Below are 18,305 nucleotides of genomic sequence, written 5' to 3'. Positions count from 1 at the left end.
CTTTGGAAAGGGAAGCCCTCCTCAGTGGTCTGTAAACCTCACCCTCCATGCTATAATACCTGTCCTGACAAGAACACCTCAGGGCAGCGTTTCGATGTCACATTGCCTGAAGCCTCTACAGTGTACAGAATATGACAAGGTCGTTATTAGGCTTGGCCGTGAGGGTAGTAATGTTCCCGGCAATCAAAACCGATATTATGACTGTTGTATTTGAGTTTTGGAAAGGTGATCCCACTCGAAGCAGTCATCCAGTCAATAAAAGGTGAGACAGTTACTACGTATAGGGTGCCGTGACAGACCCAGCTCTTGGTTAGAGGTGTCCTATGGATCTGATCACGCAAAAGCGCACACTAACGAGACTCATGAAGGCCCGAGAGGCTTTATTTCCGAGTTCATCCTCGTTTTTCAGATTATTCACAGGCTTGTCAGCCAGCCCCCATCAGTACCATGCACACCACTTGTATACCAAACACACTACTGGTTATATCTTCTTCACAACCTCCAGTGGTGGGTCAGCTGTTATTGCAGTCTGTTCTTAGGCTGGCCTGTCACAGGCACCTTTTCTATTCTTGTTCCCATGAGCAGCGAGCAGAGCAGATCTGGAAGAGGACTTTTCAGTCAGAATTACCCCTGCCAAAAAACACTCTTGCCCTGCCTAGGTGGGCAGCCTTCTTGTAATTGCTACCTTTGTGCCAGTTCACAAGCAGAAGCTTCCGTAACTCACAGTCCTGCACTTGTCTCTATTCGTTTGTCCTATTGTGTTCATCTATTTTAATATTTATCAATAAAGAATTGGCATCGGTAAAGAACTCCTACAGTGTAGCACTAGTTTCAAGCATTGTAATTGGCACCTGTAGATCTTGTGTTAATTTTTTATATTTAAATAATAATTTATTTATTTTATTTAATTTTTTTGTTTCTTTACGAAGAGTGTCCAGACCAGTTCAATGAGCAAGATGCTATCAAGGAAAGAGATAATCAATGTAATAGGAATTTAGCACTGTTGGGAATACTGTGATTTTGGTTTTTAATTACAAAACATACAGTGCATACGTTCAATTTTGGGGGAATGCCAGGATTTTTACCATTGAATAATATGGAAATAATACATGTTGTAAATTATTGCTGGGAAACAGGGTCTGAAGGCAATTTGTCACCAGTAGTCATATCTTAGTAAGTAAAATACTATCTGTTTTGGGTACTTTAGATAAAAGCCTCTGTGGCTTCAGTTTAAAAAAAGCCTTACAAATACACAGCTAATTAATTCATAACATTCCTGTCGTGCTTTCTTGATACATGAAAGAGGGGGGTAATTAGGACTGGCTTTAATGAAGCATCTGTACATCAACTTTGTTCAACTGTTATAAATGGCATCTGAAGTTCTTAATCTAATTGCATTTCAGGGTCCGAGTCTAAAATGCCTTAAGGCCCTTCACTTTGTCCTTTCCCCCCATGTCTCTCCTATCTAAATTCCTGATACAAGCACTCAGATGAAATATGAGCACAGCTACCAAATATAGATGCCAGAGTGAAGTCTGTTGCAGAGGACAGATGTAACTTGCAGGGTACACAGAACACCCTGCTTGCTGTGGACTGCTAACAGTTTTAGACCTGACTACTAGCAGTCACAAAATTTAATAGAGAGTGGTGTCTTTCCAGCCCTTCCACTGGAATTGCTTAACTTTGAATACAGTCTTTCAAACTGGAAGGTAATGTATTATCATTTTTATTTGCTTAATGTACTGTTTAGAAAAACTATTACATTTTTGTATTATATACTGTGTATATTAGAAGTTTGAAATCCAATAAATTTGTTCTAAATACATGACACTGTTGGCAATGAATAGAAAAAATAATATGTTAATAAAGCACTTATCCCTATTAACATACTTATTTTAATGTATTGTGTTTAATTGCTAAGAGTGCACAGACCAGTTAAATGAGCACAAGTACCACCAAGTGGACTCATATATTAGGAGCATTTTTTACTTTTGGGAATATAGACAAATGAGCTTTTTTTTACTGCAGCAGAAAAAATGAAACTTCAGATACAGAGAAAATGGCCCAGATAGCCTACTGGGATTTAGTTAAAGCACATAGTGTGCTTCCATTCATACATTACATTTGGAAAGATATCCAGTACCATTGTAAATCAATTATCACAACTAATCAAGGCCATAAGGTGGTGGCAAATCACCAGTATTCATATCTTGGCTATACAGCGTTGCCAGTATAGACACTGTACTGTAAGTCAAAAAGTGTGATACCTAATGTACTGTATGATGCTACAAAAAATGGATACATGTCATGGTATCCATTTTTTAAGGTTTGTAATTACATACATTTAATTCTAAATTATTCAGGAGTGAAATAGTTCAAGTTTTCAATTTTCAATAAATATATCTTATATTATGATTAGTACTAGAAATAATAGTCATAATATTAATAATAATACTTGCACACTGCATGGTGACACGTTCTGTCAAAGTTAAATTCTTTAAGTACAATTTGGATGCTGTCGTATGCCATACGCCAGGTAATGTGTTTCTTAAAGTGAAGGACAATAGATAGAAAATATTTAATTTTTCAAAAAGTATATGAATATTTTAATACCTTTTGTCGCTTCATCTTTGACACAAATTGTTCCCTGCCAACTTTGGTATTAGAACTTTGAACAAAGGTATTATGAAAAAAACAGTGAACAACTTCTTTTCTGTTTCCAAATCAATAATTTATTACTTTCTCTGAACAGCACATTACATAGTACATAACAGGAAGGGCATGAAACAAGCCTGTGTTGCATGCCTGCAATTAGTCTTAAAAATAACAACAGCTGGTATATGTGACACTGCACAGGAAGAATGTAAAGCTCAGACACTCGCCCTCTCAATATTGGAACTTTCCAGACTTCCTTACTTCATTACAAAGCGTGAAAGCAACGCTTGTTGTGTTTGTGTTTGTGTTACATCTTAGTAATACAGTACAGCAGGTAGGAGAATTAGGAAGTTACACACTGTCATCAACAAGGTAGGATGGCAGATGCTTTTTATTGCAAAGGAAAGGAATCGTTTAAGTTCATGTGAAAAAAAATTGTGTGCAGTCCAACACAAAGATGAAATTAAATGTTATGCTATGTTTATTTTTATGTTAACAACATGAGTGGCTTGAGTTTGGAATTTTGTTAACGGATTTATTAGTCATCAGGTTTTAATATCCTTTCTTACTCAGACTCAACTAAAAAAGGTTCATTTTAAATAGATAATGTCCAAAATGTTTTACACGGATGTAAACGTTCAGAATTCATTATTTTCAAGGGATGTGCGATTTGGGTTTCGTGTTTTTCTTTAGAGTTTTTTTTTCTGACATTTGGTCATTCGGGTTTTGATTAAGAATAATCACTTCACTTTAAAAAAATATGTATGTGTTTGGAAATTAACAAAATGGGACATCACTGGAAGGTGATACTTTTGCAAGGCACTGTGCATGATAGTCTGAATTGTACCAAGGGTATTGAAATAAGTGCACTGACGCTCTCAACATCAATACTAGCAATCCACCATGTTGTCTGTTGTACCTTAGCTTTGTCATTCACAATCACTACTTCTACCCTTTGATACTGTACATGCAGAGTGAAATGTCATTATGAAGATTTCTTATGTCAGCATAAGAGCTTCCTTTTGTCATTATTACAGTGGTAAGTTTAGTTGTTTCATCATCCAAAGCAATTTCTTATCACGTACGCTTTGCAGAATGATCTGCTTCTTTTTGTTGAATTTTCTTTGCCTCAGACAACCTAAAACACTGTAATGGAAACCATTACTATGTATGATGCAGTCCTACCTATTACGCCTTTTCAATTGTAAAAGTACCTGTAAAACCACCCCGAAAAGCAAAGTCTTCATCGTCCATCAAGTAAAGTGGTCTGATGTGTCTGCGTTGTGTCCTAGGATGCAGGATGGGAGCAGTGATCACACTGTCCCTTTGTCTCAGATGTTAAAGGAGGCATACTCTGCAGAGAGGAGGCAACAGGAGGATGTCAGCGACAGTGCTGTGCTGTCGGAGGATTCCTCACACAGTGAACATTACTTTGATTCTTTAGCGGAAATGGGAGACACTGATGGAGACTTCTCTGTGCTTTCGGCTTTTCTCAACCAGGACGAGATCAATAAAAGCCTTGATCTTGCTCGAGAGGCATTTGCTGCTGAAAGCCCCCAAGATCCAAGCCAAGAGCAGCAGTTTTCCTATTTCTTCAACACTCCTTTTCTTAATACGACTGAAAACGCCTCGCTCCCAGAGACCAAAACCCCTCCATTTGTGGATATAAAACCTTCTGGGGACACGCTTCTGGACTCTCCCCAGACCAGAAGCCCTGCTTTGGATAATTATGATTTACACAAGGACACCAGCAGTCAGAGGCCCCAGACGCAAACAAACACGGACAACCAACTTCAAGCTCCGAACGACGTTTCTGTGGCAGAAAAGAAGTCGATCCTTTCCGAATACAAAAGGGACAAACCGAAACTTGTTCACCAGGAGCTGTACCACAGTGACGCGGGGTCCAAGAATGAGTTTTGCAGCCGAGCGGCTTCTTTCATTGAGGAGCTGTCAGCCATGTTTAGAGGCTCTACGAAGCCAGAGAGGTGTGCAGATGACGACTCCTCATCTCCAGACAGCGGGTACCTGTCTCCTAAGGATCACAGTTTGCCACCCTGCGTATCGGCAGAGCCGCTGGGCAGAGATCAGCAGGTGCCAGAGGGGCAAAACCTACCCTCTCTGACATCAGAGGCCCAAGGTGGAAGCACTCAAGAAGGCAGCAACACACTCACTTGCCCTCCTGGTCCACCACACTTCACCCAGAAACTCAGGAGCCAGGAAGTGGCAGAAGGGAGCTGCGTCCAACTTGAGTGCCGAGCTGCAGGAAATCCTGAACCGCTGGTCAAGTAGGTGGCTGTTGGACACTGTCTTGTGGAGTTAAGCCTTGGGTCTTAAAGCATTATCTTTATATTTAACTGTGAAGCCCTGGAGCTTGAGCATCACGGTGTACTTTATCTGAAGATTGTTTTAGAAAAGCTTAGCTGAGATCGCTTTAAATAACGACAGAGGTCTCACATTAGTGTTGTGGGACCTCGCTATGTGCTAATGTTTTTATTTATAACGTCGGAATGTGCTACACGGTTATAGAACATAGGGGTTTTATTGTAAAAGATACAATTGTTAATGAGATCAGCGATCACAAATATATTCCATACCTGATGACAGAATTTCATTAGACAAAAGCAGGAGGCCCCTGACGTAAGCAGATTCTGGCAGTTGGACAATTGAAATTGTGATTTAATTCCGGCCTTTATCTCACAACACTAGCATTACCTTGCTCAAAGAGTGTTGAATGGGGCTACATCCCTAAGGTGCAAGAATACTTTTTAATTTATACGGTCCCACTGCTAGATGAACAAACACATTAATACAGTGAATTCACTTGAGGGCCATTAAACTATCAAATTATTCACAGCTTTTTTCACTTCGTTATAAGCCATCTTAGATGTTCATTTCACTTGTTCGTGATTGAGTTTGAAACTGGTAGGTGGTTGAATGCAATCAATTCACTGACAAATTTGATTTCTGCACATTTACAGTGATATGTAGTTAAACATATCCTGAGAGTCAGTTTGTTGGGTGGATATCCAGCAAAAATAGCAGCCTCTGTTAGAAAAGGCGGACTGAATTCTAAGAACACTTTTTATTAGGCCTCAATGAGATATCCCTAGACACAGTGACATTTTCCAGGCCAGTTCTGCAGATAACACTTCGGAGGGAGACCACAGAAAAACAGGGAAGCTGACAGGCAGGCAGTATGTGACACCTGCTGTGGGCCGTGTTGTTTGTCAGGATCTAGACTAGGTGACAGGAAGACCATGTTTAGCAGCTGAACAAAATGGAGGAATGATAGCTACCCTCAAATGCGCTTCAGGAAGGATCTGCTGCAATGAAGCAAGGGGCAGCTTCTTTGATATAAATAGGCATCCGTCAGCAAGACCCCAACAAGGAATGCGATGATGCAGGATTTTTAGAGCACACTGTTGCTGCCTTGTCTTGAATATCTAGGTATGCCTTGTCTTAAGGAAACAGTTCAATTTTCACATCTCAAAACCAGCTTACAGTATGTGTCCTAGACACTGACTGGATCTTTTACTTTACAGCAGGGGTCTCAAGCTCAGTTCCTGGAGGACCAAGTGTCTTCTGGGTTTTGCTTTGCCTACATTACCATGTTATTTAGCAGGTCTAATGATTTAATTAGAGTCATAACTGTAATATTTCAGACCAGGCTCTTGGGTGATTTTTAGGCAGTGGTACCTTGTGTGAACAAGTGTAAAAGACCTTAATCAAAACTCCTACATGTGTCTAATTTGGAAAACATTTAGCTGAATTGTTGAATTGACTGCTCAGGTTTGAACGAACACCAGAAGTCACAAGGCTGTCCCGGAGATGGGTTTAATGCTCCAGCTATAGTGGCACTTCAAAGCAAAACAAAAAATAACCTTTTCTTTTGTTTGGCTTTTTGCACTTCTGGAGTCTTCAACATGCAAACATGATTTTATTTATAGATTTCTGTGTCTTTTAAAAGAAAAATGTTATTTTGGGATTCTCAGATGTTAAAAGGTACTGCTAATGTTCTCCATGTAAAAACGTTCTGTGACACAGTCCTGAAGTATGAATCCTCAGGGAAAATGTTGGACATTATAAGCACTGTTTTGGCACACGAGAGATTTATGATTAGGGGCTTGTATCAAAGGTTTTAAACAATAGCTGCAATGTTTGAAATTGGACATCGTCGTGGGAAAGTAATTTAACTGTGAGCAGTTAGGGCAAAGGTTAGTGTTGACGGTCAAGGTTACTCATTTTTTTTTTCATTTTCATGGCTGTTTTAAGGAAAAGCTCAGCTTCAACCGGCTGAAATCATCTCTTGAAAGCTATAGGATTTTCAAGTTTAGTTGTTTGGTATTTCGGAATGGAAACAAGAACCACAACATGGCTAAAGATGAATATTACTATAAATCTTATCAAAACTATTAAGACTTCTTAGAAAGCCATGAACAAGCTTACATACAGTACTTGTATGAAACATGAAAAATCTGAAAAAGTCTGTCAGAGGCATCAATTTCTTCAACAGAATGAAAATGCCCTGGTCCAGATCCCATCTTTGCATACTAAACAAACGCAAAATATATTGGTAAAAAACTCCTGGATCAAAAACGCGTGTGTTTAGTCATGTTCAGCTGTGATATGATGCACAATAGCTGAAACAGCTGTGTGCATTCCTGCAGACTCGAGGAACAATGACCCTCACAGGAAACAAGGTTATTCTAGTTATCAAACTTCAGATAGATTTTCAATTTCATACAAAAGTGCGTGGACATACAAATTCATGGTCATGAGTAGATGCAACTCACTCTTGTCATGAAGGTCTTCAGCGGGATTCCTCATCAGCCATGGGTGTCAGTGCACACAGGAACGCCAGGGGGCAGCACAGGATGTGAAATGAAAAGTTCATCAGAAACAAAATCACAGAATCCGGACCTCACTGTTGGTAACATACAGTACATCTGCTGCGAAGGTTTGACATGGAAATAGTTCGGGGGCATTGATTATTATCAAAAGTTTAGATTATGGGAAAGTGCAAGGTACAGTTGTGCAGCTACGAAAAGGTAGGTCCTTGCGCACACCTATCCTATGAAATGCTTTTGAACACAATGCCTGTGGTTTCTTTTACGTCTCAAAACCAGACAGAAAAAAAACATTTTCCTTGCAGTCTGGTTTTGAACATGCTTTTAATTTCAATAAAGTAAATGCCTTTCGAGATTGCACAGCAGAGTAAATAGATGACATTAATTTGATTCTAATTTAACTTCTAGACCGCTTTCCCTGTAGAGTTATCGAGGTTTCAAATTTAAAAGACGTGAAGTGAAGGAGATTGGTGGCTATTTTTAAGAGCCACCACCCATGGACCAGCAACAAGATAAGTATAATGTTTTCAACCAGTGTACAGCTGGAAAACCTGCTGTAAGCGTAGCTTTTAGATTCAGAGTTCCAGCAGACACCACCTGCCTTAAGAGAATGACATATATTGCAGTACAGTATATCGGAGCTGTGTGGCCATGTCACTAAATATAATTTAAGCGTAAATTAGGTTTAAAATATGAAAATATTTTCAAAAATTAAACGTTGAATTAAATCCATACCTTTTTACCAAATGTGTCACGGTCGTCCGTGAAATATATTGTTCTACATTTTATATTGGAACATACTGTCTTTTAGGTGTTGGTCTACACTTATTCCCTTCAACACCTAACATTTCTGATTAATAACTGTTAGCTGCACCTTGTTGATGTTTTAAACTACTTTAGGACATAACACATTTTCTGAACGAGTGGGGGCCAATCGTCCTGTCTACTGAAGCTTGTTCAGTAGTTAGTAGCTACTGTAAGTGATCTCAAAATATCCAGCTGATGTGATATCCAGAGTACCAACCTGCATCAGCGACCAGAGAAACCACAGTCAAAAACACAGCTGGGCATCCTGTTCCATATCCCCACAATCCTTTATGTTAAGACATGATTCCTGTTCTGTTTTTAATGGACTTCCACATAGGTTCCACTTTTATCTCCTGCTTTGTGTTTCATTGTTTATTCTGAAAAGGTCCACTTTGTCAGTGTCTTTGAAGGCATTTCGAATGGAAGTATCATGTCACCTTACTTAAGTATTTAGTAGTATTAAACATTTGAATATACTTAGAAAACTTGTAAATTGTTACATTATCAGGGTAATTCAAATTAAAATAATAAAGATCATCAGGGCAATTACATACAGTATAACAACATCAGTCCTGATTATGTTTGTTTCATTGTTGTTTTAATCTAGACTTCATACAGAACTTATTTCCATTCATTCTGTTGGTGTTAGTGATAGACGCTTACTAGAGATTCACCTCCTGAAAGCATTCTGAAAACATGATACATACTACTATAACAAAATTAAACCTGATTTATCATTCAGCTGAGCCATTAAAAACATAGAAATAACTTTGCATGTTTTTCTCAGTTTTTTTTTAACTGCCCAAATACTTTGGCCTGGGACTAGGAGTTTATTTTCCCTGTGGGAATAATAATTTAATATGGAATGAGTCACTTCCCAACAGGGAAACAGGTCCTGCATGAGTGAACAAGGGTTATAGGTCTATGTTAAGTTTCTGATCATTAATTCCCTTTTTTACTTTATGATATGTGAACATATGGGCAGACTGCCCGTGACTTGACAGCTCCCATCAATTTGCATTTTTACCCAGTTTGATGGGTTTTTTTGCACACAGTTGCCAAAGGCTTCAAATGACAAACCATCACCACAGGAACGAAACAAAGATTGTTTTGTTCTCAGATGGTTTAACACCCCATCTGAGATCTGCTGGCATTCCAAGGCAAGTGGCGTTCTTGTCATTGGCCGAAGTGAATTAAAGATGATTTTATTTCATGACTAAAGTTTAGCTAGAAGAGCATTTTTGTCACGCTGATGACTGCCTGGTATTTGTAAATGTTTACTGAAGACTTTGTTTGCCAAGTTGTACAAAGGGGCTCATTGAAATTCTGTTTTCAAAAAAATCACTGCGTAAACAAAAAACAAAACCCGATAGTGCCTTTAGAGGCCCTGACATTATTTTTTTTAGAACAATGACATTCATGAAGGCCAGGCACTGGAAAGGCCTCGAGGCTGAATGGACAACTTTAATTAGGGAAATTTCTTTTTTTTTAAAAAAAAAAAAGCCGTGTAATTATGTAACATTCTTTTTTTTCAGACCTCTGACCTTTTGTGTGTCTACAAAGCACAGTTTTTCACAATTTATCCCTCCATTCTTTCAAACAACGAATTTCAAATCACTTTATCTACTACAGGATCATGGAGGATTTGCATTTTTCTCCTTAAAATTTGTTGTCTCAGACCTTACTGTACTTCGAATGATGGGGTGAAGTAATGATGAGGCCCATCAAATATTTATTTTTTTCCTGAGAATTCAAGGGAAGTGATGTTAAGATTACACAATGAGTTAATGAGTCTTGTTTCGGGCACCACTATACAAAAAAGATTGCTGCTCTAGAGGCCAAATTGAAAGGAGTACCTATGCAAATACCAGGTCTGAAGAGGTCTGAAGAGTACATGGACAGATATTGGCAACCTTTTTATCCTGGAGCAGAGATTAAGTGCAGACCAGATTCAAGAATTCAAAATCGTAAAGATGCCGACCCATACAATGGTCTTGGGACACCTTTAAATTAGTGCACTAAGCGAGACAGGGGCTCATTACACAGAGAATTGTGTGATTTGGGATCCTTGGGGGAAAAAAGGCACAAAGACAGTGTAAAACAAGTACACAGAATAAAATGCTAGCTCTGTTTAAGATCTAAATAAAGTACTCCTGGGGCCCCTCTCTAAACATGGTTTAGTGGCTAGCTAGCATAAACTCTCTCTGAAAGCGGGTGTGGAGTTGGTGTAGGGAGTGAGTCCAGGAACTTTTCATTTTTTCTGTTTTCTCTTCATCAGTTCTGAAACTCTACATAGTCATTTTTTATTTGTGTCAAATTAGGGAAAATGTAGCTTTGTTTTTTTCTGTTCTTCTGGCAATAACACTGTGATGGTATTTTTGTTGGATGGAGTGATGCTGTCCACCCACCCAGGTCTTTTCAAGCGTGTACTGGTGAGCATCAGTCAGTTACAGAGAAGTAGGTCAGTAAGCTTCTAGGATGAACAAAGCGTTCGTTGTGTTTTTAAAGAAGAAAGCTTTAAAGGGGGAACTGTAATGGTATTGTTACATTTTGTAGTTAGAATCAGCATTAATGAGTGCATTTCAAACCACACTGAAAGTGAAATGTACACAGTAACATGTAAAACCTCCAATGTACACGACAAAATCAATAACATTTCCAGGTATGCTCAACGCCATATTGCCGTCTTTGTCAGCAATTAAGAATGAGGCAACAAAATGTCCGACAACTTGAGGCGTCGCTGTTATATTGTACTATATTATGTATATTGTGTCTCTTTTAATGCAGTAGAACTATTGTTGCTGACAAATACTACTTACTTGTTAACTCTGTGGTGAAATATCTGCTGCACAACCTACAGTATACTTATTCCCTCATACATCGCATTACATTAGTCACTACAGTGACTAATGAACAGGAAGGGCCGTTTCACGTCACAATTTCCTCAAACTCTCGCTCTCGCCCTTGGTGAGACCAACGGTTTGGAACAGCATGGCAACTGTGCAGTACTGTGCAGAACAAAGTTCCCGATTTTGTGGTTAATTTGGGAATTTGTAAACTTTTGCGATATGGGCAATTCATTTTGTTACTGAGACTTAATAACTGGTCAGAGAAATTGGGACTGCCTCCCTTTTATTTGCCGCAGGCAATACAGAATACTTGAGGCTAACAATGAGCGGTGAATATAGTTCTTTGAAGTGTTCTGCCCTTTATTAGAAGTGAGCGACTCAAAAATTAAATAAAACAGTTTGGAAAGCTAGCAGCAGTCATTATAGTGATATTGTTGCTTAGTAAAAAATTGAACAGAATTTCCCTTTTAGAAGATATTTAAATTTATATTTGAAATGTACTGTAAATGTAAAGTGAGATAGAATACTGTAATTGTGGATGAGTGCAGAATCCTGGGTGTAAGAAGGTGGTAGTTTCAGTCCTGATGGCAATTCTCATCTCAAACACATTCACTTTAAGTATATTTCAGTGTAAATATCACTTTTAGGTTGCATATACAGTATATTTTGAAGCACTAACCAAATTCCTTCTGCAACCCTTCACCAAACTCTTAGTGCAATCATTTAAGATGCTTATATGTTATCACGCTGTATACTGTACTGTATGTCATCTTCAGCCTCTTGGACGTATATTTTTTCTTCTAAAGACATTTTGTTTTCTCGCAGGTAAATGTGGGATTAACAATAATTAATCAATAAAGCTATTGTTGAGATTGCATTAGGACAAGGGTTGAATTTTAGGGAAAGCTAGGGTTAGGTTTACAAATACCATTAAACATTGATCTCGATTTTTGTTACAGTTATATTGTTAATACTTCATTTGAGACTTAATTATTGATCCATTATTATTATTATTATTATTGTTGGGGTACTACGTGTTAAGACAGATAGTAATTCTATATGAATTTTGATCCATAGTATGGTTAAAATGGCACTCAGTTAATAATTTATTCCTAGTGGTCAACTATTAATTGCTTTTTTTAAAATCTCTAGCATTAATAGAACTTTAGTCCTAGACCAGACCTAAATCAATAATGTTTTTTCTTATATTTTATATCTCTGACAACCTACAGTTCAGTGCTTTAAGACTTTTTCTGTTTTTCTTTTATTCCTCTACCATTGTTCAAACTTAGTTTTATCGCATATTTGACTGCATTTGTTTTTGCCCAATTGTATTATATTTCATTCTTAAGATAAAGTGCATTTGAATGTATCTTCACTCTTAAACCTTCATTTAAAATATTTCTCAAACTGTTAAACAACCCTTTTACAGTATTTATACTTATGCAGACACAAGATTTCCATTGTATATAAAATATTATTAAAATCTTAAGTCTCAAAAATTCTTATTTTAATGAATACTTTATTTCCTTAAATGCTCTTAATGTATAGTTAGTGTATAATGTAATAGTATTCCTTTGTCACTAAATGATCATTTTAGTCTTCCTTAATCATTTAATTTCTGTTTTTATTAGTCACATGCTGAAGTGGGTTTTGAAACTTCATTTTCATGAATGATTACAAATGGCTGTACAGTCAACATATTCCTTCAGCTACTCCATTTTTAAAGCCTCGTTTTTTAATTAAAACGCTTTAAGAAACTTCACTAACCAGTCGCCAAAACCCCTCAAACTTTCTCATCTGATCTGATAATTTCCTCAACACACTACAAACCTGTATCCTGTCAGGACAGTTGACTAAACTTGAAGGGAAAAGAATAGTGACCAACGAGAACCACGACACTGTGTGAAAAATCGTGAAAACGGAATGAAACAGGTGTGCACGCTTCATCTTCTGTCTGGCAGGCGGGGTGTCAAATCCGTCATTCAAATGCCATTACTGGTAACGTCACCAAATTTCATACCTAGGTGAGAAGAGGGTGCTGCATTCCTACTGACTTGGGTATTATTTCGTTTTAGTCCATTTCTGCCACAGTCACCAGTTTCTTGAGTTCAATTTTTAACTGAATTTTGAATTTTGTGTTCAGTTTTTTCTCTTGGTAATGACTTATCCTGCTAAACCGCTTTTCTGACCCCATATTTGGGTGAAACTCTTTCATTGTCTCTTAGCTGTTGAGTAACCATCCTGTTAACCCTGCAGGCCTAATGATGGACACCGCAGTTGAAACTGGGATGTGTGCTAGATGTTTCATAGTTGTGGCTAGTTTTTGAGGTTTACCTTATGGTTTTATCTTTTTAATCTTATACTGGAGATCTTTATTTAATTTTCTGTGTTAAGCCTCTTTTGATACCCAGTGGCAATGAAAGCAACTTCCATAGGGATTAATAATGTTTCCCCAGGCTTCGCAACACGACAGTACTAGATGACTAGGAAAAATGATCATTTCCAGAATGCATTTTCAATGTGTTTATGTTTACAGTACAGTCATTATTTTTAACAACATTTGTTAGCATCCACACATTCTGCTACATCCCTTCAGACTGTCACAAAACAGTTACAAACAAGAGGCAGTCCTAAGCCTTGTTTAATGCCAAGTCACGCTTCAAGGAGGCCTGTAGATGGATATTGGTCTATTCTGTCCCTCAGACACTTCATTTCACCAGCTCATTCAGCCCCATCCTTCTGTAAAGTATCCATCTCTTCTCTATACAGTACCTTCTTCCAACTCAGGGTCGCAGGGCAGCTGGAGCCTATCCTGGCAAGCAGTGAGCACAGGGCAAGGACAAACCCTGGACAGGATTCCAGTCCATCGCAGGGCACACACAGACACAAACACACACTCACACAAGGGCCATTTTCCCCAGACTCCAGTTAACCTACCAGTATGTCTTTGTACAGTGGGAGGAAACCTGCTGTAGGTGAACATCACACGAGGAGAACATGTGAAATCCAGCAGACCACTAGACCACCACGAGTATGTGTGTTAGAGTCTGCGTTTGCCCTGGGCTGGACTGGCGTCCCATCCAGGGTGTACTCTGTCCTGCCCCCATTGTTTGCTGGGATAGGTTCTGGCTACCCTGAGACCCTGTTTTGGGTAAAGCAGTTTGGAAATGGATGGATGTAGAAAAGTCATTATTTTTATCTGAACAGGAGTCAAAATGGCTGTGCGAATGATAAATAGTCCTGCTGTGAGTCATCTCATTAAGCAAGTAAAGACATTGTAACATTAGTCTTTCTGCAGACGAGAAGATACCGTATAGCCGGAGAACACTACACTGCGCCACAGCACTTACACTCCTTTAAGCTACTTTTCTGTTACAGCAGGCTCTTGTTGTAACAGGCCTGTGCTTAGTTTTCAAAGAAAAAGAAAAGTTTTGCCCATAGTTAGTTTTACATTGTGATACCATCATATTACCCTTGCATGTGTACAGACTGCTTTCTCATTTTCAATTTAAAGTCCAGTATTCAGGATTTCATTACTAACCAAGGAGTAAGTAATGTATTCCAATAGTGGAATTTCTTTATACCAGTGCCTAATGACTGAGGTTTTAGGGTATGTGTTTTAGAATGTAAGGCATGCCATGTGTATGTGGGAATCTCACAATCCCATGTGTGAGACATTACAGTAGACACATGAGTTATGAACCATGGAACTGTAAGAAAATGACCAAGTCTTTGTGTAACCATACATTCCTACAGATTTATACTTTACTACCACTATGAATTGTGGTAATGTACTAAAATATATGTGCGTTTCCATTTTCATTAAGGTCTTGTAGAGCTTCCAATTAATAAGTTTTGAAAATGACTGAAAGCGTCATTATTTCTTCATACTGTATATGATATTCTTTTAATATGATCAGAATTACAGTCATTATAAGGACGGCTCATTCTAAAACTTACCCGGATACTCAGCTGAAAGGCTGTAAAGTAGAATTGAGATAATGTGTAAAAAGGTTTAACTGAGAAATATCGATGGCATCATTTACACGTCCAGGTAGTTGCTGTACCAACCTGACATTGACCTGCAATGTTTATTCCGAAAGCAAATCAATTTGAAATTTCTCCGAAGTGGTTTACATTTTTATTATTTTATTGAATATCACAGTAACGCAGTTTTAAAACCTGAGTACCCATGAGATAATTGTTTGAACATTTGCTATTTATTGGCAGACTTCTTGCAGGTGTCTAGACAGATTAAATGTTATACTGTATTGCTATTTGGCAAAAAATATCAGACAGATAACAAAAACAGATAATATGGATAGCTCAAAGATTTATGGCTTAGCTGCCTCTTATCTCAGCACTAAAAAAATGTGGGGTTAAGGTATTGATTGAATTATGTAAAATATATAATTATTTTGCCTGTGGCATAATAAAACTAGTTTCCAGCCACACTCAAAATATGGAAATTGGAGCACATCCATTTCAATTTAATTGTACAAAAACTCTTCTAACTGAAATCATGGGCTTTAAATTTTTTTTTCTTGCTTTTGGAAATCATCCAACACAGGAAATGTTATTAAAACAAATGATCAAATAACACAAAAGGGACTTTGTGCTGAAGTGGATAAAGGTTTATTGATTGTATTAGTCTTTCTTCTGAGATCCTTTCAGTTGAAAGACAAGCAATATGATATAGAAGGATTAGAATTACAATATAATGCCTTTTGAAGGTATACACTATATCTATATCACTTTTGCAGTCCTTTTAAATATAGAAAAAGTCATTCAAAGTGGAACCTATGCTGTTGTTAACACCTGAGAGTACTGTAAATACAGTATTAATTCTGTTTGCTCTACAGGTAATGCAAATATAAAATCACTACATAATGCCACTGTGACACATTCATTTAAATTAATTCTAATATATTCAGTCAAATCTTTATAGTAACATACAAGCTAGAAAAATGCAGGGTTCAGTTAAATCGCATAATAACATTCAATTTAAATTAATTTTTTGATTTTGTGTTGAAGGAATCCATATTCTCATGTACTGTAGTAATGTAATCGATTAATTGGTTAGAAGGAACATCCTTTCAGGTTACGAAGCATATTAAGCAATGTAATGAGAGGTTGTACTGTAGCACTGTGATAAGAAAGAGAGTTAATTAATATTTATACCCATATATTCAGTTTGAGCAATCACAGTTTGTTTTCAAATATTCACTTTAAAGAACATGCTCATTTGTAATGCTGATCCCTTTCTTTTCCCCTGTTTTCTGCATGTTTGCAACCAGTCTGAGTGAAAGAAGTTCAGGTGGGGAGCTGCGTCAGCAGGCGTAGGCTGCAAAGGAACAAGTAATAGGTTTATTCCATGCTGAAAAAAAGAAGAAAGAGAACACAACGTTTCGGCCGTGGAGCCTTCTTCAGGTGTAGCCTACTCTTCCTTGTGCTCACATGAGTGTGGGCTTTGTATGCTTTCAGAGCTCGGTGATGTCATCAGGTACTCTTGGAAACTGCTGATTACTGGCTCACATGGAAAAGCCATTGTGATCCCCAGCTATCAAAACCGGTTTCATAGAAATGCTCCCCCAGTACTTCTATGAAAACCAGGAAGGTACTGTTAAAACCTGAGGTATTCCCCTGGTTGTGATTAAGAATAAAAAAACACTCTGCATGCACAACTATTGTTTAAACTAGATTTTACAATTGTATAGACTGTGACTCGGGAGATCCATTTTAGATAACTTTTCCTATTTTTTATTTTCAAGGTCAGGGGCGTGGAAACTGATACCTTTATACGTAGTGAAGCACTATTCCTGCTTGCCTCCAACGTTTTATGTCTTTATTTCAGTAGTTTTTGGAATAACCCATTGCCTTCCTCAGGTAATTCCTCCATCAGTACTTCTAACAATACTGCATTTGTTCTCAGTTCGTTAGAAAATGCGCACAGAGGGCACTCATCTCATATTGAAGGGTATAAAGTCGAGTATTCACTTGCAGACTGTTAGTGCTTGTGTCTGGGTGATCTGGTTGCTTCTGGTGAGCTTCTGTTTTTTGCTTCATGGGTATAAGGTAGGACAATGGTAGAGGCTCTTGCAGGTGAAACACAATCACAGTTCTGCTTATGACTGCCTGCGGTGTATGCCACTGGATTTGCTTTTCTCTATATTCTCTTTTAGTTCATTTTTAATGTAAATGTTGGCAATAATATGCATTGTGTTAATGGATGAACTGTTACCTAAAGCAGCTGCTTTATCTGTTGGTAAGCTGTTCTCCTGAGTGCTTTCAGACTGTTAAATCAGGGGTGAATATGAGGATCTGAAAGAAAACAGAGCATGCTCATTGAGAAGAGATGGGGATAGAGACAAAAAGCCATGTGATTATTATTTATAGTATGCCACAGCATCAGGAGGAATGTGCATATATTATTTTACAAAAATTAAATTCTACCACAAAGATATTGTCACAAATGTTACACGTATGAGCTCAAGGGGAGTGTTCTGGCAGAGGTATTTTCAGCTTTTCACTGCCTGAAGAGGACCAAGTCACACATTTCTTTTAAAATCGCACATTGTCCTGCTTCCCAATCACCATTTCACAAGGAATAGTGACACCCAAGAATAAGATGCTTCTGTGGATGTTTATTGAGTATCTGTAGCATAATACCTTGGAGGTGGAGGAGGATGCAGGAGAGGAAATGTGAAAAGAGGAGTTAGTGTATGACATATGATATATATATATAGTAGTACAGCTATTAGAAATGACATCAGAAATGATTATGGCTTTGAACAGCTGGGGCCAAATTACTTGTCATCCCTACTGTTAAGAGCTTCCATTAGCACACACTGAAGTTCGAGGAATTAAATAGCAATCAACAGAGATACAGTGCTTGTTGGAAGGGAGGTACAGCTTGCATTTACACTGTAGCTACCTCATCTGTTTGTTTTCTGCAGAGCGGTTTGCTGACTATTTCTGGTATCATCCTAGCGGTGCCTTTGTCATTGCTTTCAAAAGCTTGAAATGTCAGAGATATTAGCTTTGTCACATCCGAACATCACATTGATGTGTGATTGAGTCGTTTTTATTTTACAGTACTGGAAAAAGGGGACTGCTGTTCCTTGGCACTAGAGAAAAAGGCGGA

The 18,305-nt window shown here is 38.0% G+C and overlaps 1 protein-coding gene across 4 annotated transcripts in view; it reads left to right on the top strand.

Moving 5' to 3' along the window:
- Positions 1 to 1,540: 1,540 nt before the first annotated feature.
- Positions 1,541 to 18,305, top strand: part of palld (palladin, cytoskeletal associated protein) — a 129,404-nt gene continuing 112,639 nt past the window's right edge. For 3 of the 4 annotated variants that reach the window (XM_088922252.1, XM_088922244.1, XM_088922228.1), the window contains exons 1-2: positions 1,541 to 1,709; positions 3,948 to 4,940. In XM_088922252.1, the coding sequence (XP_088778378.1) occupies positions 3,949 to 4,940 (992 nt within the window). In that variant the 5' untranslated portion in view covers positions 1,541 to 1,709; position 3,948. The remainder of the gene's footprint in view (positions 1,710 to 3,947; positions 4,941 to 18,305) is intronic. The other variant, XM_088922236.1, reaches the window with a different exon arrangement.

The sequence above is a fragment of the Atractosteus spatula genome, chromosome 1 (genome assembly GCF_055471065.1).
Source record: "Atractosteus spatula isolate fAtrSpa1 chromosome 1, fAtrSpa1.hap1, whole genome shotgun sequence".
Taxonomy (NCBI): Eukaryota; Metazoa; Chordata; class Actinopteri; order Semionotiformes; family Lepisosteidae; genus Atractosteus; species Atractosteus spatula.
This window is presented reverse-complemented; position numbering and strand designations above follow the sequence as displayed.